A 24,341-nucleotide genomic window follows, 5' to 3' on the forward strand; every position below is an offset into this window, starting at 1 on the left:
TATGCAAGCCCAATAGACAGATGAGCTGGATCTCATCACTGTAGGTACTGTATATACATGCAGTCCCAACCAATTAATTAAACCTTTCAGGTGCTGCATGTATCCATTAAACTGCAATGGAGATAAGACAGGCACCCTGAAGAACACCACCTTCCACAGCAAGTCAGAAAGTAAGCCTTTGTCAGCAAAAGATACCCTTCGATTGATTAAAAATGAGCTCAACCACATCATTTAGCAGTGCTCCAAAAGAATAGCGTGAGCAACCACACAAAGCCGCTGATATAGCCAAAGTATCAACAAAACACGCTCACCCTTACATGAGTTACTACTAGAGGATGATAATAAACTAAATACAACTTTAAATACACATTCCTTAGACCAGTGATTCTCAACCGGTGTGTCGTGTGCTACCTGCAGCCGGCGGGGCTGAAGACTGGTGCTGCTGGCCACCGCCGGAGACCAGGCCAGCGGGGCCGAAGACCCAAAGATTGGAGCTGCTGGCTGCTGCCACCTGAGACCAGGTTGGTGGGGCTGAACATCTGAGCCACTGGCTGCTGCCGCTCAAAACTAGGCCTGCGGAGCCGAAGACAAGCTGTTCAGCTGGGGGCCAGTGTGTGCGTGCCAGATAGGGAGGGTGCTTGTGGGTGTGCGCGCGTGAGACAGGGAGGGTGCTTGTGGGTGGGTGGGTGTGTGTGTGCACATGTGAGACAGGGAGGGTGTGTGTGGGTGCGTGCGCGAGACAGGAAGGGTGCTTCGGGCTGGCTGTTGCTGTGAGAGAGAGAGGAGCATGTGTGTGATTGAGAGAGATTTATCATTGAGATGACTTGTATATGTGTGTTTGTGTCTGTGTGTGTGTGTGTGTGAAAGAAAAGGCTGGTTGTGGTCCCTAAGGGTGAGGACAGCTTCAGCAACTACTGCTGCTTCTGGTGTGGCCTCCAAGGGAAAGGAGTAGGAGAACTGCTGGAGAGGGTAAGTAAAGGGTGGCTTTTTAAGTTCATTTTTCTTGATTTGACTGCCATTTTAATTATTGGGTATTATGTGATGTCTGCTGTTTTGAAATATTTTATTGGTGTTTGGAGAATTTCTAATAATTTTTAAGTGGTCATCAGCTGTTTTGAAACATTTATTCATATAGTTTTACAATTATTTCTGTGTGGCAATCTATAGCAGGTTGGTTTTTTTTCTGTTTTCCTAATTGGAGGTATGTCGGTGTTTAGGGCCTGGTTTAATATTTGTAATGTTGCCTTATATAAGTAGGGTTGTTCCATTTGAGTGCATGCCCTAATGCAAGTGTAACTTTGTGCGGATTAGTTTGTGTGCATTTATTGCAGATCCTGGGAGTGTTGGGTGCTATTTCTGTTTCCATTTCTCCAGTTTTGTACTGCATGCAGAGTGGCTTTTTTGGGCTTCCATTCCAGTTTCTGTCTCCGTTTGTAATTTGTGGTCTTTCTGTTCTTGATAAAGGTCGATCTTGTGTGTATGACCAAGGTGAGGTGTTTCACTAGCATGTAGGCTAATAAAATACCTCACCTTATGTGTTGTGTTTTCTCAGTAGGGCATGCATTGATGGTGAACTGCTGTCTTTTTATAAGTAGGGCTGTTGCGCCTGGAAGTAACGGGAGTTTGTGTTGCGGTTACTGAGATAAACCAGAACATCTTTTTAGTATGGTGAGCTGTACGGGGAACGTTCTAGTTCTGCTATATACCCATTACTGAGAGTTGGATGTGGGGGTGGGGTTAGCCTTGTGACTGTCATATGTTTAGTGTGTCATGCATTTGGGAACTATCAGGTGTGTCCCGACAGAAAAAAAGGTTGAGAACCACTTGCCTTAGACTGCAGAAAAATCCTTTCTAAGCGAGGGCCATGATTCAGAGCTTTCTCTCTGATTCCTTATGCATGCCACTTGCAACCACACTGCCGACCTTCTCTCACCACCAGGACTCTTGCAAGAAAATGGCCTTGCTTAAATCAGACAATCATCTTTTAAAATAGAAAATTCAAGTAAAGAAACAAAAAGTGATATCAATTAGCAGTGAAAAGGTTCACCTCTGCCTGACCTCTGTGTTTACTGTAAGAGGGTAACAAAAAAACATTAACTGGGACTGAACAAATCTGTTTATGTATAAACTATTTTGCATATTAGTGGTAATCCCTGGAATCTATAAATGAGGCAAGTGTTGTATGCAGTGAAACACATTCAGCATCAGGGGTGCCCAACTGAGGTAAGAGGCTTTTTATTGCCATGGTGGCATGCGGAGGTGAATGCACCGGGATTTACGCTTTGCAGAAAGAACAGATAGGTTAAAAAAAAAAAGGGGGAGGAGTAGCTTTGTGTGTTAGGGGCATAATAAAAGCCATTGAGATACCAAATGAACAAGAAGCCGCTGACTGAGGGGCTGCTTTGTAGGTGAAATAAGTGGCAACCCTAAGGGGAAGAGAGAGACAGGATAGAAGCTTATAATGGATAGTATACAAAGGCAAGGTGCTATTGATGACAAGCCTACATCTATCAGATGTAGACTGGATCAACTGGAAGTAAGATGATACTGCAATCCTTTCAATTGGTTGAGGAGCTTACTTGATACTGACAGATGGAGATAGTATCCCTGAGATTATAGTAAGGATAAGAATACTCTAGGGTCCAGCGCTCTCCATACTGTGTGGTTCAAGGTAGACACTAGATCAGAACCAAACTCACTAGAACAAAAGCTCCAGGTTTCTGAAGGGCTGACTATAAGAAAATAATTGTATTAAGGAAGCCTAGAGGATCTCAGAGATGCAGAAAAACTAAGGAGACACACACACACAAAAAAAGGCATTGAAAGGGCAACAAATCATTGTGTCAGGCACGTTAGCCAGGAGAAGGCAACGAAGAGAAGATCATGCTTTAGCAAAAAGAAAGACATAGGGGGAGGAAAGACAAAATTACCAGGAGAAACAAAGTGAAGCAGGAAAGGCAAAGGCTCAAAGTGAGAAGAACAGTGCCCAGTCAATAAAGGCAGGGGATGAGACTTTCTTTAGAGACATGTACAAAAAGAGGGTGATGAACGTAGTGAAGAGGAGGCCCAGGAGCCATCTAAAACAATAATTGCAGAAGAGCAGCAGCCACGTTACTGCCCTGTAGAGTTGGGTAGACGAAAGTGTTGGGAGGCCTTAAGTAACTGGCACGGTCAGTGGCCAAACGGCGACCAGAACCAAACAAACCCAACTCCCTGCACTGTTCTCAGATAAGCCAGGCACTTTTCAGCAAAGTAACTTCACCCGTTGCACTTTATCTTCAATAAATCTTTTGGCATGTCGAGCAAAGCGTGCTCTGTGCATGAAATCTTCCTGACTTAAGAACAATGCAAAATATCTGTAACCTCAATAGATTTTAATAATCGATGCACTTACGACTCTGCAGGTTCAACAACAAATAATGGATGATACCAGCTATTATACCCTAGTAGAAAAGTCCATCGTCTGTGATTCTCATCCGGTGCAAGTGTCTCTGCCTTTTTACAAGGACCCCCTTGTGAAGTTTCACGTGTATCCTGAGCCGTCTCCGTACCCCCAGCTAATGTACTCTGAAGAGATGCCCGGGTTTCCCGTCGTGCTGGACGGGTCGGTGGCCGAGCCCACCTATGGCGACCCTTCCTGCTTCCCTTACCAAGCCCCCAGCGCTCATTTTGCCCAGTACGAGTGCTCTTATGGGCCAGCCGCCATTAGGAAAAGGAACGAACGGGAAAGGCAGAGGGTGAAATGCGTCAATGAAGGTTACGCCAAGCTCAGAGGCCACCTACCGGGGGAGTACGCCAAGAAGAGGCTGAGCAAAGTGGAGACCCTCCGAGCCGCTATCGCCTACATCCGGCAGCTGCAGTCCCTGCTGTCCGGTGAACTGGACGAGATGGAGAAAGGCAGCTTGCCAAAGGCCCAGCCTGGCAGGGCCAGAAACAAAGGCCAAGCCCATCTGCTAGAGACTGTTTTCCGAGCCGCCTGAAATCATTCTACATCCGAAATGTGGGACTTGGGGGATGAAGGGGAGGGCTGGGGTGCCTAGAACAGTATCCTGCCAGGAAGAGAAAATGGGCATTGAAAAATCTCTCTCTCCACACATAGGAAAACCGAAAGGTGGCAGTGTCATTACTAGACAATATGTGTAACTACCAGAAAAGTAAACTAGGCAGGGCACTAAACTCCCTTCAAAGAGAACATGGCATTTCAATTCTTTCAAGGGATGAAAAAAAGCAATGAGCTAAGTTGTCCTTTCAGGCTTATGGAAGGAAGTTTTGTTTTTTTTAATCACTACTGGCAAAAATAAACATCGCATTTGACTTCATCAACATCCCATTTAAACACAAAAAAAACTGAATTCTAAATGGTTTGAAAAAAATACATTATAGGGGAATACTTAAAAGTTAATAGTAATGAATGTCATGGGGTTAACCAATGATCTTCAAAAGGCCACCATTAGAAATCCAAAAAAGAAAGTGAAAATTGTTCTTAGCAAACAGTGAAAATCTTTACTCATGTTCTCTAAGTAAAGATTATACACTTTGAAAGGAGTTTAGCGTTGTGTCTTGTGTATATGTGTGTGTATGTGTGTATAGATATAGATATATAATGTTTCTAGTGAATTGAAAATGTGTAACTGGAGGTGGCTGAGGGGGTGGCTGCCCACCATGTAAAGCCATCAGGGGGTGTAAAAATGACGGAAACCTAAGTGTAAGCCAGCAGGGGAGGGCCACTGACCTCCTGCCATCCAAGAGGGGGGGAGAGCAAAAAAGGAGTGAGGATGAAAGTAGAGGGGGCAGAGGGAGAGAGTAGCAGGGATCAAGGAGGCACAAATATTGCCCGCTCTGGGCACTAAAATGTCGAGTCACAGCTCTGAGGGGGGCACCTGTCTAGTCCAGAGCGAAGGGCGTCCCTGCCCGGGGTCCCACCCCCATCCCTTGCATCGCGCTCCTCCTCTGCTGCCCGCCGACCCCAGGATGGGAGGAGACAGATGCAACCCAACCCGTTTGCCAGAAATTGCCAGTGCCCCCGAAGCGAGGTCCCCAGAACAATCGCCCCGATTCGCCTTGCCACCACCTCCCTGCTGGAGAGATTACCTGTCAGGGCATTCCAGCCTTCAGGCTTCTGTGGAGGAGACGAACAATGAAAGACGTCTGCTCTGCCGGCCCATTGTGATTTTTCCCCACTGTATCTGCATATTATTGGGAACGGAACATGGTTAGCAGTTCATGGTGTATTAGAAATGACTGAGGTAATCTTCCATAAAGCAGAGCCTATGCCTACATTTAAAGGGCCAGTCTAACTTTGGGACTATTTGATCGCATGCAGGCATCAGTTTTCCTATTTGGTTCCAGGGTAATGCATTCCTATGGCAAGGAGGCTGCAAAGCTTTCCTGACTGCGTGTTTTGTTCATCTCAAGTTGCTGTAAAATTCTGGAATGTAATCAGAATGAAATAGTTATAGAATGTAATAACATTACAATGTAATAATTTCATAATTCTTCATTGTAATTTAAAATAAAAGGAAGCCGTTAGCCTCCTGAAGAATTCCTGAGCCTCGGATGCAGATGAACAGCTAAAGATTTGTGGGTTTCTCTTGCTGCGGAAAAGAGAAATTCAGGCCGGCTTGGGTTGGTGGGAGAGGAGGAAGGTGGGGGGTGCCCTGTTGAGATTTACTCCTGGGCATCATGGGGGGGGGGGGGGGGGGGCTCATGCAGTCCTGAATTTTGGAGAACAGCAGCTCTAGGGGTACGTGGTCAGCACCCGGCTTTTATTCCAGCTGATGGACCGTCTGTCCCACCGCAGTCCTTTTACACGCACTGTAGAAATGGGCGTCCATAATTCAAATGAAATATCGAAATACAATTCTTTAAAAAAAATAAAAGCCCTGTATAATGGAAAATCAAAATATAACCAACAGGAGTCTGATTTTGCCACAGGTTCATTTAAGTAAAAGCCGTAACGGTAGTGCCGGAGGGGATGCGCGGGACAACAGGACAGGAAGTAATCCATAGATATTTCCTACTTTTCTCATCCGCATGCTCCCACTGGCAGCAGCTGAAACATCATGCACTATTCCTTCACGGACAGGGAGGGGCACACATGGAAACGTTTCCAGGGGGGTCTGTGAATTCAAAAGAGAGAGGCCGGTGGCTCAGTGTCTGTGCTGTGCCCTGCTCAGAACCGGGATCCGACATCCAGAGCTGGGGCTGAGGGAAGGGATCCCAGTCCTCAGACAACAGCTGCTGGCTGGATTCAGGTCCTATCATTGCCGGGCTAGGGAAGGAGCATGGCTCCCCCCGGCCAGGGACTGTCACTACAATGGCTGGGCCAGGTGAGCTGGGAGGGAGGGGGAATAAAATAGAGGAAAATCCCTGGCCAGCTGAGAAACGAAGGCTTTTATAGCACCAAATCCCCAGCTCCAGTTCCATTCGAGCTGGAAGGCCTAAAAGCAGAAAGGAAACTGCTGGGCCGAAAGCAGAAAAAAAATGCATAAAAAAAAAAACCTGAGACAAGCAGAGAGGATCCTCAGCGGAGCTCCCGTGAGCACATTCATCATGGGAGATCTCCAGAGCCCCGGGATTGGTGGGGTGGATGTCTCATATGGGCACGTCAGGGGGGGTTAAGTTCCCAGACAGTATAAAGGACTGCGTCATGGAGCAACCACTCCCAGAACCGAGAGGTGTCCGTGTCCTGGGGGGCGCTACGTTAGCTCTAGTTCTGGCCCAAAGGATCATGGGCGACGGAGCCGCTCAGCAGCAGTGATCCTAATGCAATCACATTTCATAGTCACTGGAGAGAGGAGGTTAAGGTCGATTACTGCGGGAGCATGTAACTTGGGAAATGGAAACTATGACAAAACGAGGAAACTCACCAGCAGGTAAAAGTCTGCAGGAGGTGCACAGGCTGTTCCAAAATAGCTAGGGACCTTAACTTTTTTGTTTTTCTAGAAATTTTTCAGGCTCTGTTTTGACAAGGACAAAAAGAGGAGAAAATCAGTGGGAGAAAAAAAAAAGTTTCAGTGTTTCCCCAGAATAGCAGAGTTTATTTTAGCAGCCAGAACCTTCCCGCTGTCCCATTCCCTCCCTCACTGCCTCTATAACCTCCCCTCAAATCATTCTCCAGGTAATCCTGATCCCTTTACCCCTTTTTCTCCCCCTTACTTCATATTCCTTTCCTTCTGCTCTTTCATTGTCTCCAGGGGATTAGGCACCTTCTGCCTCACCCCCCGCCTCATACCTCTCGAGTTTCTGAGCTCCACATGGCTCGCGCCCCCTAATGCTCAGTGACCTGGCCCCAGGCCTAGCTCGCCCTAGTGCTTCCGCCGGCCCGGCTCCTTCCTTTCCAAAAGTTACAAATGTGCACACACAAACCCGCATTAAAAGGGCGCAGGGACAAGGTTTATAAACACAAAAAAAGCATGTTTTATGCACACAAAACATGATTTATGCTTTTTTTGTGTGTGCATAAAATATGATTTATGTGCGCAGAAATGCTTTCAACATGCACAAAAAACCCCAAAAAAAACCCTTTTTTGTGCACATAAATCCTGCCTACAGATCCCGGCCCCAGAACTCACATCCGCTCCGGAAACTTTACTCCACCCCTGAGCAGCAGTAACATTTTCCGTGCTAAGACAGCCAGTGCACCTCTGTGCATTAGGGGTAACAGTGAATGCCTTATTAGCACTGAGATTCCCATGCAGTGGTGCCAAGCAATGCACACATCACACAAATACGCCTTGCTCCAGCGGGAGCACAGTTTGCACATCCCTTATTACATCAAGCCCTAACTGGCAGTGAGAAATGAAGTGACTTACGCCAGGTCACAAGGAGTGTCAGCAGAGGCGGTGGGATTTCAACACTGCTTTTCCTGGTTCTTAGGCCATTGCTGTAATCACTAGGCCACTTTTTCTCTTGACAGATTGTTGGGAATATATCTGGGCTAGTATTGTTTCAGGACTCTTGGTTTTGCTTTATAGTCCGCCTTCCATGACTGGTCTGCCACTTCAGGGCGGCTAACTTTGCAGGTGCTGTGGGAAAGAAGAGATGCAGGATCTCAGCCTCTGCTGTAGCTTGGTAACCTCATATCCCTGCCCGCCTTGTGTGCTCTGGCCCACTTCCTAGCAACCTGCAAGGCAACCGGCAAACATTAGCAGCAAATGCACGGTCAGGTCGCAGGCACAGGGGCAGAATGCCCGAGGACCGCCGGGGACTACGATCTGCAGACTCGGACGCTTTTAAGAAGCTGGTAAGTGCTCCTGCGAACAGTTCCGAACGTTACAGTCCTGAACCGGGATATGCAATGCTAGCGCAGTCAGCCAGCAAATTACTAAGGAGCTTGGAGGCAGAGAGCCTGCTCGTTTCCATCTGGCCTCGCAGATATGTTTGCTGGAAATTTGGTGCTTAGTATAGGCTGGGCACAATCTCACCCAGCTAGGCAGAGTGCGAGAAAGCTGTGTGGAGGAAAAACAACCAATTAACCAAGATTTAACCTTGGAAAAAGTATCATGGGGGGGGGGGGGAACCATGGGGCTTACAATCTAGATCCCCGGTATGAGAACTCTCTGCTGATATTACAGCGAACGCACGTCGATCTGCTCCCAAGACCATTCTCGGGCCTTTGTGTCATATCAGCCGAGAGAGAGATCTCCCCCCCATTAAGCCTCTCTTACTGCAGTGTCTCACAGCACAGATGTTCTTGACAGCCAGAATTTCTGGGGTAGATGGTAAGGAATTTTCCAGATGTTGAGGGAAACACAGACTTGCAGATGGAAATGTTTATCCTTAAGACCCCAGGTCCCTCCATAGAGCAGGGACTGTATAGCACTGCATATATCTAGTACCACTTTAAGATGTTGCACTATTGATGCAACAGTCTCCCTTGGTTATCTCTGCAAGCAAAGCGTCTGTTTTTTTGTTTGTTTTTTTTTAATAATCACTAACGGGAGTCTGGGGTTGAGATGCATGAATATTTTTCTTTATTGGAAGGTTAACAATATTAAGGGTAACTGTTTTCAGTTTATTATATTGAGGGCCAGCTGTGCGGGTATCTAATTCAGATCTCCCTTAATTGTTGCTCTTTTTCATTTTATAACACTGTTCTTGTATGTGTTTGTTGTTTGATTGTGTATGCATTGCTGTTATCCACCATGATTGGTGGACTGGTGGAATACAAAATGTCTTTCTTTCTTTCTTTAAAAGATTTGTATCTCCCCTTTGTGGTCTCTTCAGGTTAGTGGTGAGGTCCAGCCATTTTTTTTATTGTCTGTTAGCGTTTTGTGTTTTGTTTTCTGAGGCACTGTGCTAATCTCCGTGCACTATATAAAATCTTCAATTAATGAAATCAAATCAAAGCAGACTTGCTTCCTGCAATGAATAGTCTCTGTGTAGAGACCCGGGCCAGTGGCGTGCGGTGACATTGATAGCAGGGGATTCAGTCTCGCCTCCCCCTCAGTCCGAGTCTTGCTCGTTCAGTTCCCTCTCCCTTCCCATACCCACACCCCCCCCCTCCCCCAGGTCTTTTGTAGTCTCTCTCTCTCACACCCTTCTCCCCATGGCACAGAGCCTTCGGCCCATTTTAACACGCATTGAGCTTGGGCTTAGCCTCAGAAAAGTATGAATAAGGAATTACAATAAAGTAAACCTCCCATACCAAAACGGTGATCAGCAACTATTTATGAAAAGGCAACACTGCAAATATTACACAGGCCCTAAACACCAATACACCTCCTATTAGGAAAACAGAGCATGGCAGGCTGCCTACAAATATCTGTAAAACAAAAATACAAAAGCTTTTAAAACTACATAGATCCCCCCTTAAGATGTCAGATCAGAGACACTCACAAGACAGGTCCTACATTGTCTCAATAGCACACATACAGTATTTTTGGATAATACTTAAACACAATCTAATAAAAGTTATCACAGCCTGCCAAGAATACAGTTTACCCCAAGAAATAAATCTGCCATACCAAAACAACACTAATTCCCAGGACTCAAATAGTTACCATCATACCCAGGAAAGAGCAGCACTGCAAATATTACAACAGACCCTAGAAAGCCAATACACCTCCTATTAAAAACAGAACAAGCCAGACTGCTATAGACCCCTATTCTTAAACTAGTCCCTAGCAGAATCTTAACAATAAAATTAAAAAAAATAAAACATCAATCATAATAGTAAAACTATATTAATAAAAAGAGTAAATATTTCAAGACAGCTAATGAATAAGAACATTCAATAAATTAAACCTCATGAAAATGTTTATAAGTCCCCTCTCCCCACCCAGAATCCCAGAGCCAAGCAGTCATGCTCCTCTGTTTCCTCTCCCCAGTCCCCCTCCCACCCAGACCCCCAGTGGTCATATTCCCAAGCAGATCCCCCAGTTCCCAGCAGTCTTGCCCCTCTCCTAGATTCCTTCAGATCCTAGCAGTCTTGCTCTCGTCCCCTCTCTCCATCCCCCAGCAATCATGCTCCCCAGACTCCTTCTCTCCTCTCTCTCTGTCACTCGTAGCTCCCTCAACTTTTTCTCAGCTCAGCTCAAACACTGGCACCGCACAGCACTGACTTCTCCTCCGACTGCCTGCCCTTGGATCCACGTGGGCATACAAGATGTCCCGTCCCACATGATCTGCAGGCCTGTTTTTCATGTGGGGTAGTAGAAGGCAGGTCCCACCTTCTGCCTCATACAACGCTGCTGCTTCCATCAATGCCTGGGCTGCCACTTCCCTGCCTCCCGTCCCCGTGATTGGTCCCACCCATCAGGCTCCCCTACCTGCTCTGCCCGGAACTTCTTTCTATTGGCTCCTTCCGAGGTGCAGCCACAGGCTGCTCTTTCTATTGGCCACACAGATGTGCAGCTGGAAAAAAAAAGGCCCCCCCCCTCCCAAAAAAAAAAAGTCCAGGAATGAGGATTCACCGAATCCCTTGAAGGCCCTGACTGCTGCACGCCACCGGCCTGCGCTAGCTATTTTATTCACAGTACAGATCAGTAACAGATCCCCACCCAGATATAAGATATGCGTAGCCGCCCATATCTTATAAAATCCGGGGTCGGCGCGCACAAGGGGGTGCACCTTTGTGCAACTTGCGCCCGCCAAGCCCTGTGCGCTCTGCCCGTTCCCTCCGAGGCCGCTCTGAAATCGGAGCGGCTTCGGAGAGAACTTTCTTTCTGCCCCCCCCCCCCCCGAACCTTCCCTTCCCCTACCTAACCCACCCCCCCGGCCCTATCTAGACCCCCCCCCCCCCACCTTTATCGGAGAAATTACTACTGCCTCCGGGCAGTAGTAACTTACGCGCGGCAGGCCCCGACACAGGCCACGCCCCCGGACCGCCCACACGCCCCCGATCCCTAACCGTGCCCCCTGGCCATGCCCCCGACCGCCCCTTTTTGCAAGCCCTGGGACTTGCGCGCGTCCCGGGGCTTGCGTGCACCGCCGAGCCTATGCAAAAAAGGCTCAGCGCGTGCAAGGGGAGGGGGTTTGGGGTAGGTTTTCGGGGGGTACGCGATTACCCCTTTGAAAATCTACCCCTTAGTGTAGCAAACTTCCATTCTTTGGTGAGGAAGGCAGTGGCCATGTTAACCTCACTGTGTTGAGTTTTAACACAAATGGGGAGTATGTTATTTTGCTTTCATACATGTCAGAAAATTAAAATAAAGGGACCTTAGATTTAGCATGGAACAATATTTTTTAGTATGTACAGGAATAAACCCAAGAAGCAGGCACTTAACTATTTGGGGGTCACTGTAGGCAGTACTGCAATTTTAAACTTAGACCATCAAGCCTAACAGTGGCCGATCCAGGTCACAAGTACCTGGCAAATACCCAACGATTAAATAGATCTCACTGCACAGTATTTCATGCCCTTTACAGATTAGATTTCTGAAATGCATTTTAAAAATACAGCAAAGTTTACGACAATTGGATCATTTTTCAGTACGCTGACTGCAGCTTTCAGCTTGAACTGTTCTCAGGGCTTGGTATTATCATTTGCCACAGTTATGACACTGTAAGATACTCTCAGCTCATAGTTATCTCACTGTAAGACATTCTAAGCTCTGGCGACTTGGTCTCATTATGCACGGAGGCAGCATTTTGCCTAGGGAAGAATATTAGCACCTATCAGAGAACGCGACCCTTCAGCACGCTCTGAAACAAATCTCAACCCGAGGATTTTATTGGCCGTTACGTTTCTTGCCCTCCGAGGCTGCCGCCGTGATGTTTTCGCCATTCAGAAATTCTTGTGTCACTGTCCAGGTTGCCGCGTCTCACGACATGAAGCCTTCCCTGGGAGCACTGAGCCCCGCAGAGAAATACTGCAGCGTGATGACGGCACTGGAGGAGCACCCTTGCCACAAGCTGATGGCTCCATGTCAGGCTTTAACCACTTGTCCCGTACTGGTCCATCCTCCCTGGACGACGACATCCCCCATCCATCAAAGGTACTTTTGCTTTCATTATAGAGGCATTTAAAAAATAAAAATCTATTCAGGCCATGATGGGCAAACACATGGCCAAGAGCTCAATTTGCTCCAACAAGGTTTGGGTTGCAGATGAGGATTCCTTAAGGTTATCACCCCCCAAATATGAACAGGACAAAGATGCGAGGAGTGGGCAGGCAGCGTATATGAGACTGGATTGCGGTGTCCTTACCCTGCCTCCTCTCCACAAAAAAATAGCAAATGTGACCAGCATGCAGGGTAGATACAGACAGCAAGTGAGAGCAAACCTCCAGCCACACCCGAAGAAGCTGCCGTGCAGGAAAAGGAGACACAGGGTAAGGGAATATGACCATGGGGTGACCATCCACAGTGGGCCCTCCTGCTCCCTCGTACCACTTGGGTCCCTTGTCCAACCACCAGGGCCCTGGGCAAGCCACGTACTCTCCCCCCTTCTGGAATCCACGGGGCAGGCCTCCCTGTGCAGGGTCCCAGACCCAGGGACCTCGATGGCTGGGGGAGTCCCTGGTCATTTGGAAAAACCAAAACATCATTTAGCTCATGGCTTGCCAGAGCTCAGTTCATTTCCACTGCTACGTCTCATTCAGCTCTCCTAGTGCCCACTGGACACATTAACACAAACGTGCACCCGAGGTAGACATCGATGGGAGGGGGATCCTCTCTAGGGTATGTTCCTAGGGTCCCAGCTGCAGGATAGGATGAACGGTCTCTCTCTACCCCACCGACTGGTGTGACCATCACCCTTACAAGTTAGGACGTGAGCAGCACCAAGTAACTCAGTCCTCTGCGGAAGCAAGACATCCTAGAAAGGGATATTGCAGCTCCCTGGAAATAGGCCATGCACGGCGTCTGATACATTCTCCCATGTGCGAGCTGCTGTTATAAAAGGGAGAGGAAGAATGAGCGGCAGGAGTTACTTTTTAGTCTCTAGGTGTGTAAAAGTCCTTTGTGGATGTCATGATTGCTCATCTGTCTTATTACATTACAAACCCCTCTACAGAACAGAAATGAGAGGTGATGAATGGCGTCGGTGCCCCGGGCAGAGCTCTTCAGGGTAGGTGTGGCTGGGATGGAGCCTTTTTGTGGTGCATATTTTAAACAAAGAGAAATGACTTTAGAGTTAATGGTAACCCAGCTATCTCTCTGGTTTAAGATGCCTTGAAGTGCTGCTATGTCTTAGAGTCCCATCCAAAAGAGAGAACGAGGCTGATAATATAATACACAGCGGCAGAGGAAAAGGGACCCGGCCCAGCTTAATGGGGAAATTATATTATATTATATGGGTTTCCAATATGGCAACCTTTATCATAGGCCCTGCGTGCGCCGAGCCTATTTTGCATAGGCTCAGCGGGGCGCGCGTATGTCCTGGGGCTTTGAAAAAGGGGCGGGAAGGGGGCGGGGTCGTGGGCATGGTGCCGATCTGGGGGCGGTCCCGAGTCCCTTGGCACAGCGGCTGTGCCGGAGGCTTGCGCGCCGGCAGCTGGTCGGCGCGCGCAAGATTCGCCTGCAAGAGGCAGGCGTAAAAAATAAAATAAGGTGGGGGGGGGGTTTAGGGAGGGCTGGGGGGTGGGTTCAGCCTTGGAGGGAATGGGGAAAGCCATCGGGGCTCCCCTAGGGCTCGGCGCACACAAGTGTGCACCCCCTTGGGCGCGCCGACCCCAGATTTTAGAACTTGCGCGCAGCAACGTGCGCAAGTTCTAAAATCGGGTGTACATTTGTGCGCGCCAGGTAGCGCGCACAAATGTACCCCGCGCGCGCGTAGGATTAAAAATCTCCCCCTGTGTTTTTGCAAACAGGGTGAGCCCAGACCCAGACATTCACGCACTGGAATATGCTAAAACAAAGACAAAGACAATGCTTAAAACCGTCAGCTCCTAATTTGGAAATAATGCAACCTTATCTTTCAACATGTATACATGGTTTTTTTTAAATATGAAGGAAATTTCACACCTTGTACAAACAAAGGAAGATTTTAAAAGAAGCAATAATTATATAAATAGTTACATAGCATGGCAAAAAAAAAGGATTAGTTATTATTTAAAGTAAGCAACTAGACGGACTGTCAGCTGCTAGTATTTACTTGTATTAATTACCATAAATACTCAATGCACTTGCTGAGAGACTTCTGAAGGATAAACTAGAGCCTAACCTGGACCGTCTTCTAATCATAACTTTTATTTTTACAATATCTATTTTATAAAACTGCCTGGCGACACATTAGGAAAAGGAACTGTAAAGGTGTACAGCGAGCGATAAATTAGTGATAAAGCAGGAGGCTAAGATGCATTTGCCATCGAGATTTATTTTAAGAGCACGTTGCATCGCGATGGCCTTTCCAACACCATGACAGGCGGCGTGCCAGATTTAGGAGAAGGCATGGATATCTCAGATCTACAAGGTCCAAACTCTTCAGAGAGCTTCACGATAACCAATCCACCCCAGGCACAGGCACAGCCACAGTAAAGAGTGCCCTGTAACACCCTGGATGCCAGGGCTTCCTTCTCTTCTAAGTAAATCCATTTTCCTATCTTTAAGGTGCTCCTGGGTGGGCCACTGCCCACATTTCTCAGATGTTACCTGCACGAGGTTCGTGGGTTCTTACCCTCTAACAATAAACACCCCAGTTCTGGCAAGGAGAGAGCCGGACGGATTTTACTATCTTGCTACAATAATACAAGAGTCAGAGGTATGTGGATGACATTGCTGGTTAATTTGGGGGTTGTTTTTTTTAAGTGCCTGTCAAACAAACTACTGCTAAATATACTTCTTAACTAGAAGGCACTGAAAACCAAAAGGGGCCATGGGAGACAGCTCTGGTGATGAGTCACTTGAATGTGTGTGTGATCCGCAGACTGTCTATTATTAATAATAAAAATAATAATTTGGCACCGTGCAGAAACATATCAGAGAGAATCCCTACTTCCTGGAGCTCACAATCTTAAGTCAGACACAACCCCAGGCTGCTCTGTGACTTACAGCCCTCTCTGCTCAGTCTAGACATCATAAATCACTTTTACTATACGTCAAGTTGCTGTACAAATCTGCAATTGCTTTTCACTAGCAGGGCTGCTTTGAACATAAAAAAAAAAAATGAAAGGAAGTTGGCTGACGGCTAACTCTACCATGTAGAGACTTGGATTCGATTCCAGGTCAGCTCTTCTGCTTCCTGGGGCAGCTGGGCCTGGGTATGCAGTGGTGGCAGCATTTAGAAACCCCTGGTTGGAAGTCCCAATCGCTGCACAATGGCGACACCTAGTGGCTGGATTTAGGGCCCATGATTGCAAGTTCCTGGAAGGATCACTGTAGGGCCGGCCAAAGGGGATATAAAGCAGGGGAAAATCCCCAAGTATTTGTTAAGGCTGATGCCAGCCCTGCTTCCAACTGAGCTGGAAGCCCAAAGAAGTAAGAAACAGGTTTTTTTTAGGGTTTTTTTTTTGGAGGGTAACAATTAAGCATCTGCACATTTTATTTCATTTTTTTACATTTCTGCTTGATTTTGAAGGGCTCAGTGCAGTCCTTTGTCGTACCGCAGAAGAGCTTTGTATGTTTCAGAAGAGACCTGGTCTGGAACATGTGCGATGCTTTTTTTCGAGGGGGGGATGGAGGGGGCTCAGTTTTTCCTCCTTTCTCGTGCAGTTCAGTCGGACTCAGGGCTGAGATTCTGATGCCAACCACCCAGAGATGTTTTGTTTTTTGTTTTTTGCCCCCAATTTCCCCAGCTCCTTCTGGTCACTGCAGTGACAGTCCTGAGGCTGGGGGCCAGAGCCCGGGGTTCCCTCTGGAACCCCTAGATCACAGGCAAAAAAAAGTCCAGTGGGGGAGCTGTCATTTTTAACTTCGACAATTCACAGCTCCGGGGACTGTGAGCGCTATCGCCGCAGCAGCCCCCTTTCCCAGCCCAGCCAGGGCAGAGAAGCCCCGATCCAGGGATCCATGGCCGCAAACAGCCGCCCCCGAGGCACCGGAGAAGCCCGTGGGCGATACATTCCAATAGGCCATTTTACAGTGTTGTAATTTAAATGTATGGCAGAGCTGCTTGCAGCCAGGACCACAGGGCAAACTTCATGTTTTAATACTAATTTAAGGCCTCTGTGTTTGAATAATTAACTTCACTTTCGTTGTGCTGGTGCCCAGGGGGACAGAGGAGTTTTTCTAGTGGAGTTTGACAGACCCCACCCCAGGGGCGCAAAATACCCAACTGTGCTGCAGAAAACCGCAAGCGATGACCTCGTTCAGTACTTGGACGCGATGAGGCACCGCATCGTCCCCGGCGACAAGGTTCTGGCCCCCTGGGAGCCCCAGCTGCTGAGATACGGTCCTGGGACGGTGGTGCTGGGCACTGAAACGAGAGACCCTCTGCGAGGTAAGCGTGACGGCGCCGACATGCTCACGCGGCAAATCAGGTTCAGGCTACCAAGTCAGATTTCTGCTACGGGACTAGGAGCAGTGATTTATAGCAGAGTTTACCGATAACTGGATGGGAAGAAAGGTGCAAACGGCAGCGATTATATAAATACTTCTCGCCCTAGGGAATTTCCTGAACTCAGCTACACCGAGCCCATAGTCCCTCTGTCGCAGGTAGTCTGGGAAACAAAAACCACTTTCACCTTCAATGGGCTCAACAAGCAGCCTCGGACAGTAGAAAGTTACTTCATTCGCAATTATAAAGCGGAACACTTCTCTCTACTCTTTTGCCCTTATGTCTAAAATATGGAAGTATTCTTAGATTTTAATCTAAATAGCAAGCGCGTTTACCTAAGAAACGCCACACTGGGTCAGACCAAAGGTCCAGCGTCCTGTCTCCGACCCTGGCAATCCAGGTCGCAAGTACCTGGCAGGGTGGTCAAAGAACAGTCCAATCCTTGTTACCCGTAACCAGGTACAAGCAGCGGCTTCTCCAAGTCTAAACGGCTTAACGATGGTTTACGAACTTTTCCTTCAGGAACTTCTCGAAACCCTTTCAAACCCGGCTATGCTTACAGGCGATGCAATATCATGCGCAGGTTAACCCGGGCGGTTGGACGCGCGTCCATAATCCCTGATGCGATGAGGGGAGCAGGGCGTCCAAACCAGCCTATAGCCAATAACGCTCACCGCACGTAAATGCCGTGTTGATGAGGTTATTAGCTATTACCCACCCCTCCCCCGACATAAAAAACAACAACCGTGCGCTCGCCGCACACATTTTAACCCTCAAACGTTAATGCCAGTCTTGGAGCTGGCGTTGAGAAACCCCAAAAATTGTACAGAAAAGCAGAAAATATTGCTTTTCTGTGGTTCGTGGTGATGTTAAGTCGGAGGAGCCACAGAAAGCAGCAACGTGAAAAAAAAAAAGAAAATAAAATGCCTTGACGGTGGTCGGGTTAGGCAAAGGGATGCTAAATTAACGAGCCTCCATGTTCCTAACCCGTGGCTGTGCAGAGGTTAGGAAAACGGACGCTCGTAAAATTGACCATCCCGTTATGCAACCCCTGCACAGCCACTTCTGGGCGCCCCATGTTGAGGAGGTGGTAGGGACGCACGATTTATCCCCTAGCGCCTCCTTTTTAACGCAGCGGCTCATTTGCCCGCTGCCTCGCGCGCTCGGGGGAGGTGGATGGGCGCGCGTTAGGAAAGTGGGCGCTCAATCATGAGCGCCGGTCTTTCCTGCGCAGATATTGCATCTGCCTGTAAGAGCTTTTACCACATCCTCCAGCAATGAATTCCACAGCTTGATTGTGCGCCGAGTGAAAAAGTACTTTCACGTTGTTTAAAATGTGCTACCTATTAGCTTCATGGAGTGTGCACTACTCCTAGTACTATTTGAAAAGATAAATAACCATTCCCTGCCTACCTGTCTCCCACCTCTCGTTATTATCATAAATATCAGTTTTCAAAGAAAAGTAAATGTTATTAGAAGCCAAATTCTTATCCCCTGTTCATCTGAGAGGTTTACATACATTTTTTTTTTATTTCCAAAACACCCATCATAAAATATTCTTTAAATGCGTTAAATTAAGAATCACACCACTGCAACCCTAGAACATGTAAACTCTTGTACAAAAATGTACATAATCGGCTTAGTTGGTTAGATTGGAAGTTCATAAATTCTAATCTTCCCTTGAGCATGGGAAACTCCTCAGTTTATTTCATCTCAAAATGCAGGAAGACAACATTTCAAAGCAGCAAAGCCATTTAAACGAGGCAATGATGGCATTTCCAACTGCAGCTAAGCCTGGTGCTCAGGGATTTCCCAGAACCCAATCTAGGCCAGCCAGAAAGAGGGCCTCCTTACCCTCCTCTCAGCAGCCTACCCCTGGACCCCCCTGCAATGGGCATCATCCTCGTGCCAGGCTGCTTGTCCTGAGAATTTGCGCCGAGGAGGAGCCCGGGCACAGGCTTAAAAAAAAATCAGAAAGAAAGTTACAGGAATAAAACAAGCAAAACGCCTGCGATTCTGCAAGTTGCTTTTGTTTTCCACTAACAGCTCGTTTCTCTATTTTTGACAGCCGGTGAAGATGAAGGAATAACGGTCAGCTTTTGGAATGGCAAGAGAGTCAAAGTGCCCCCTGGTGTGGCTGTCCGGATTCCAGCGGCCGTCTGGGAGCAAATTCTGACGAGGCTCCATCTGCCTATCAGCTCCCGGCCGAAGCTTGGCGAATGCCCCCTAAATCCCACCACTTACCTTTTGGCCGAGGGGGTCCCCACCACGCCACTTCTCTCGTGCAATCCAGGCTGTTTCTACAGCCACAAATGGCCGCATTGCTTTGCACCCTCTTACTACAGCCAGCTCCACCCTTACTATGGTCACCACAGGGCCTGCTGGTCCCCAGCCCACACGGGGGGAAGCACCTGCTGCTGCCATCCCAAGTGCCAACCCTGGTGGCCACTGGCTTCCCCAGCCGCGAAAGAGGCAGAAGACCCGAAGGAGCACGAGCTGACCAAAAAACCCACTCTCCTCTGCTTGGAACCTCCTAAACAAGAAGCAGCTCCGGCTGCTGTTTCCTCCCCTTCCTCCTCCTCCTCCTCCTCCTCCTCTTCAGACACTGAAAGCGACAAGGGGACATGCTTAACCAAAAGCACGATGGTGGACAGTGCGGTCAATACAGACTCCAGCCTTTGGGAGACGCCTGGGATACCCGCCGGTGAGAGGGTCAGGCCCGACTGGAAGTACTGGAGGAGGTGCCACCCTGAACCGAACTACAGGAAACCAGGTAGCACCTCCTATACCTGCCTCTCTCCATGCTCCTTAGCCTGATTCTCAGGGACCTGCTTTCTAAAAGCAGGACACAGCAGCACATGGCTTTTTTTTTTAAAAAGGTAACAGCTTTGACCAAGAGTAAAACTAGGCATGGAGCATCACCCCTGGCTTACTGTACCTTTAAACGAAGACACAGATTCTCTGTACAAGTCTGTCACTCATGTATCAATGGTAATGACGCCACGGTGCACGCTTCCTATGCATTTAGCATTATCATGGAGTCAATAAACGAGATGTTCTCCTCCAAACCCCCCCCCCCTTTATTTTGTTCTTTTTTAGGGGACCCAATAAGATTTAAGATTGCATTCAGTAGTACTGTGTTTGCATTTTCTCCAGGGAGCAGCGTTTCCAGCAACTGCTTTACACCCAAGAAGTCAGAGTCCGGCATTTCCTGGCTGGACCTTTCCCCTCTCGGTCCAAGCAACCAGGGCGCCATGTTCGAAGCCATCGCAAGCTCCCCAGGCCGCCGACTCACAGTGAGAGACGTCTTGAGCCACGACGACGCCAAACCATCGCAGGGGGTACGGTCTCACTTTCTGGTTTGTTATTCTTCCTGGCCAATGAAATCCTTTGGTAGGAAATAAAGGAGCTGGCAGCTAACCCTTGATGGAGCTGGCTGATTGGCTTTTAGTTATACTTCACATTTTCAGGCACTTTGAAGAGGCTAACATTGGTTAGCTCGGGTGCTGCATTATTATTAGACGTCTAGACCCAGTAACTGCTGTCCCACAGGAAGTTCCTGCTGTCCCACAGGAAGTTCCCATCTTTATGGTGGGCAGCCGCCAAATTCTTCTACTCAAAGATGAGCAAATCAGACAGGGCCCCAGAGACTCCTTAAGAACGTGGAAGCTCTGCCGTAGATGAGCTCCTGTTTAACAGTAGGTAACTATTGGTGCTAAGGTACCCTACAGATTAACACAAAGTTTCTACACTACTTTAGAATTTTGTTGCATTTTCCTTGGTAAAAAAAAAAAAAAAAAAGCCTGAATAACTTTCTTTACATCAACCCACAAAATCTCAAAACTGCAAAGGGAGAACGAAACGCCGATTGTGGCATTTTGTAAAGGCAACTGGTCCTGGCGCACAAGCATTTCACATGGCACAGGAATGCATGATCCCCAGGGTAAAAACCCCTCACTGATGCTACGTGTGGTTTCTTTCCCTGCAGTCGCAAGCTCCCCCCGTACAAGAAAAGCTAGGAGCAAGCCAGCGGGAACAATTTGAGCGGGAGCAAGCATCGATCGAGCAGCGACGCAGGCAAAAGCTGCAGCAGCGGGAACGGGAGAGTCGGAGAGAGCAGCAGGCTGAGCGGCAGTACACGGACATTCAGGAACTTCACAGGTACCGCGCAGGCCGTACACGAAGGTGGTGGTAGTGGTGAGGGCGGTCACCGCCAGCCACCGCTTAGGCCCTGGATTCGACCTGTGTACGCCCAATCAGGAAATGCTTATGATTGGGTAGCCTGCAGCAATTAGTTATTAAATCTTGGGTACCGAAGCATTTTCCAACAGGGGCCGGCGTTATCCGAGAGAGTGATGTAAACGTGGACTATATTGAATTGTGCTGGAAATAAACAGATAGGGAGTTTTATCATCAGACCTGGCCCGCCATCAAGGCATGTCTGTTCAGTATGAAATGGGAAAGATGCAGGCAACTCAAGACACTTAAGAGGTTGCTGTTATTTCATGGGGACCTTGCTGAAGCTCAGACAGCAGGCAGGGAGGGATTCTCTTGTGCTTGTAAGGTTTGGCAGCCGCGTGCTGTAAGTAATAAGCTCAGGGGCAGTTCTTCCATGATTCAAACGAGGTGGTCGCTGACATTTACCACCTCGCCGGCTTCATGGCAGGCACAGCACCACAAGACGGTAAGGGATGCTAGGGAGCTGTGGGGAACAGAGACCAGAGGATGCTGCTGGTGGACGGTGGAGCTGTGCAGAGGGCGGGATGGATTGAGAGGGGGGGGGGGATGCTGGTCAGGCACGGGATGGAGCTATAGAGGATGCTGGGGTAATGCTGCTTTGGTGAGCTGGGAAGGAAGGGGAGAAAGAGTAGGAGGTGGGGAGAGAGATATGGGATGCTAGGCACTGGGGAGAGGAGGGGCCTGGAGGATTTGGCAGAGAGCGAGAGATCAATGCAGGGAGATGCTGTTCCAGAGCTGCCGCCGACAGGCAGATACGCGAGGGGAAGGCCGCACGCTTAAAGATCCACTCAGGGCACCTCATGCCCAGTTAACAACCCCTGGCCGTTTCAGGAAGAAGAGGCTACAACACCTGCAGAAGGAAGAGGAAAAGAGAAGAGAGAAAGCACAGGAGGAGTCTGAAACCCTGAAAGCAAAGCAGCTCGCCCAGCTGCAGCGAAGCCTTCGGAAGCAGACCATGGCAGAGGAAGAGAAGGAGAAGGAACAGCGCAGGCAGGCCCACCTGCAGCACGTCCGACAGAAGCTCGACCAGAGGGAGCTCCGCAAATGCACCGCAGACGACATAAAGGAAATGCGTACTCAGGCAAGTTATCCGGCTACGCGCAGAGCTGGCAAGAGAGCAAGAATAGTCCCTCTAATCTCGCTTCTCACGCCAGGGCTTCTGCGATATTCTCTGGGACATCACTTTCTGAATTTATCACAAGAAGTTCTGTGCAGTTCTGCTATTCAGGGATGCATGCACGGGGCCATCCATATACAGAGATAAAAAACAAAAAAAATACCTGTTGGCACCTCCTCGAAACCTCCCCCCCCCCCCCCCCCCCCCCCCGTTCTTAGAAATCTGGCAAGAATTACACACTAAATGCAAAGGGGGCAAAGCAGTAAAATGTGTGCTCAAAACAGGCACTAGTATGGAGCACCCATTCTTAATGCACGTGCAGCCACATACCCTGGGCGCCCGTTGCGGTATTTAAATGAGGCAGCATTAAAAAAGGGCAGGTTAAGGGAGAATTGTGTGGCTGCAGCGCTCGTTTAATGTAATGGGCACTCAGTACGGGCATCTGCTTTGATCCAGATTCTTTTTTTTGTTTTTCTTATTTTGCTGAGGTTGCTGAAGTGCATTATATTAGGTGCCCCTTGCGATTGGCGTCTAAATTGTGTTAGGCATAAGAAAAGCGGGTTTCTTCTGATTATTCATTTAAATTAGGCCCGGCGGTAAAAAGAGGTGCTAGGGACACTAGCGCCTCCTTTTAGCCCGGAGCGGTGACTGTCAGCGGGTTTGACAGCTGACACTCAATTTTGCCGGTGTCGGTTCTCGAGCCCGCAGACAGCCACGGGCTCGGAAACCGGACGCTGGCAAAATTGAGTGTCCGGTTTCCGACCCGACAGCCGCGGGCCCATTTTAAATTTTTTTTTTTTTTTAATTTTTTAAACTTTCGTGACCTCCGACTTAATATCGCCATGCACTTTCCCGATGCCAGCAGAAATGAACCCCTACCTTTGGGTAGGCGCTAATTTCTGAAAGCAAAATGTGCGGCTTGGCTGCACATTTTACTTACTGAATTGCGCAGGAATACCTAATAGGGCCCCCAACATGCATTTGCATGTTGGGGGCCCTATTACGTTCGGGGGGGGAGGGTTGGACGCACTATTACCCCTTACTGAATAAGGGATAAAGCTAGTGTGTCCAAAACGTGCGTCCAAATGCCGGCTAACAGTGTGCTGTACTGTATCGGCCCGATTGTAAAGTTGTGCACTATTATCAGACTTGGCTCGTCTCATTTTACACAGAAAGAAATGACGGATAGGACGGGATTGTCCCAGCAGTGCTGCTAGATCGGTCCCGCTCCCCTCCCCTCCCTAGATCGGTCCCGCTCCCCTCCCTAGAACCTCTTAGGCACTGGAGGCAGCAGTTTTGTCCAGGGGACTGGGCTGCATTATGTGAAACACATAAAGCTGAGAAGTTGAAGTAGGATTAATAAGTGCAGTACTGAAATGCTCAGCAAATTCAGCCAGCGTCCCGCGTCTGCCCTGGCTCCGTCGTATTTCATTCTTAGCCCTGTTGAAGGCAGCGTTCCCATCTCTCCTTCGTGCAAGGATTTAACACCGCTCTGCACTCTCTCATTTGTTTCCAGGATGCCAGAAGGAAACGGGTGGATACCCACTACAAACTGCTGGCTGAAAAGGTCTACAAAACAGAAAGACAGGCACAGAGCAAAAATGCTGGACGCAGAACCAGACAGAGAGGCCGATCACTGTAATCCCACGATTTTTTTGTAATACTTTATGCCCTAATCCTCTCTGGCCTTTACAATTCAGAGGACGCACACGGAGCGTGGCTTTCCCTGGCATTAGGCGATCATTTGAGATGACACACTGAGAACGGTAGGTAGAAACAAGAGTGCAACAGTTTTGGGACTGCTCCATCTTCCAGCAAAGAGAAGGTCCACGATCACTCCACTTCTGCACCCTGGTAACTCTTTGGTTGAACTTTTCTCATTATCGTTTGTATTCTAATCAAGTGATACAACTGGCAAAAAAAAAAAAATACAACCCAGCCTGCTCACACTGAACTGCAATGCTGTAAATCCAGGCAGCCATAAAACTGATATGAAAAATAAAAATGCAAAAACAGACTGCAACAATAAAAGTTGCATTCCAATAACTTCTGTGCCACAAATTCATTACGACAACAGTTAAAAGCAAAGGCGTGAACCTGTGCAGGG

General features: G+C 48.3%; 2 protein-coding genes across 3 annotated transcripts; both read left to right on the plus strand.

Annotated features, from left to right (window-relative positions):
- Positions 1 to 2,209: 2,209 nt before the first annotated feature.
- Positions 2,210 to 5,609, plus strand: ASCL3 (achaete-scute family bHLH transcription factor 3). Its single transcript, XM_029583179.1, has 2 exons — positions 2,210 to 2,223; positions 3,405 to 5,609. Exon 2 carries the CDS (start codon positions 3,420 to 3,422, stop codon positions 3,978 to 3,980), a length of 561 nt encoding a protein of 186 aa, XP_029439039.1. The 5' UTR covers positions 2,210 to 2,223; positions 3,405 to 3,419; the 3' UTR covers positions 3,981 to 5,609.
- A 2,524-nt stretch (positions 5,610 to 8,133) lies between these two features.
- Positions 8,134 to 24,163, plus strand: C17H11orf16 (chromosome 17 C11orf16 homolog). 2 transcript variants are annotated; one of them, XM_029582704.1, is made up of 10 exons: positions 8,134 to 8,245; positions 12,256 to 12,440; positions 13,459 to 13,512; positions 14,994 to 15,144; positions 16,593 to 16,821; positions 18,947 to 19,651; positions 20,035 to 20,219; positions 20,867 to 21,039; positions 21,949 to 22,198; positions 23,751 to 24,163. In XM_029582704.1, the coding sequence occupies exons 1-10, from the start codon at positions 8,189 to 8,191 to the stop codon at positions 23,874 to 23,876; spliced, it is 2,115 nt and encodes a 704-aa protein (XP_029438564.1). In that variant the 5' UTR covers positions 8,134 to 8,188; the 3' UTR covers positions 23,877 to 24,163. The 2 variants fall into 2 exon arrangements, with proteins under 2 accessions (XP_029438564.1, XP_029438565.1); XM_029582705.1 differs by lacking the exon at positions 13,459 to 13,512.
- The last annotated feature ends 178 nt before the right edge of the window (positions 24,164 to 24,341 follow it).

The sequence above is a fragment of the Rhinatrema bivittatum genome, chromosome 17, assembly GCF_901001135.1.
Source record: "Rhinatrema bivittatum chromosome 17, aRhiBiv1.1, whole genome shotgun sequence".
Classification (NCBI taxonomy): domain Eukaryota; kingdom Metazoa; phylum Chordata; class Amphibia; order Gymnophiona; family Rhinatrematidae; genus Rhinatrema; species Rhinatrema bivittatum.

What these genes read in the sequence shown, in the direction of transcription:
- ASCL3 (XM_029583179.1), top strand. Translation starts at nt 3,420, where the DNA reads ATGGATGATACCAGCTATTATACCCTAGTAGAAAAGTCCATCGTCTGT.
- C17H11orf16 (XM_029582704.1), top strand. Translation starts at nt 8,189, where the DNA reads ATGCCCGAGGACCGCCGGGGACTACGATCTGCAGACTCGGACGCTTTT. An exon ending in CCCGGGCAGAGCTCTTCAGG is followed by an intron (nt 13,513 to 14,993) that starts GTAGGTGTGGCT and finishes CCTATCTTTAAG; the next exon opens with GTGCTCCTGGGTGGGCCACT. An exon ending in ACCGAACTACAGGAAACCAG is followed by an intron (nt 19,652 to 20,034) that starts GTAGCACCTCCT and finishes CATTTTCTCCAG; the next exon opens with GGAGCAGCGTTTCCAGCAAC.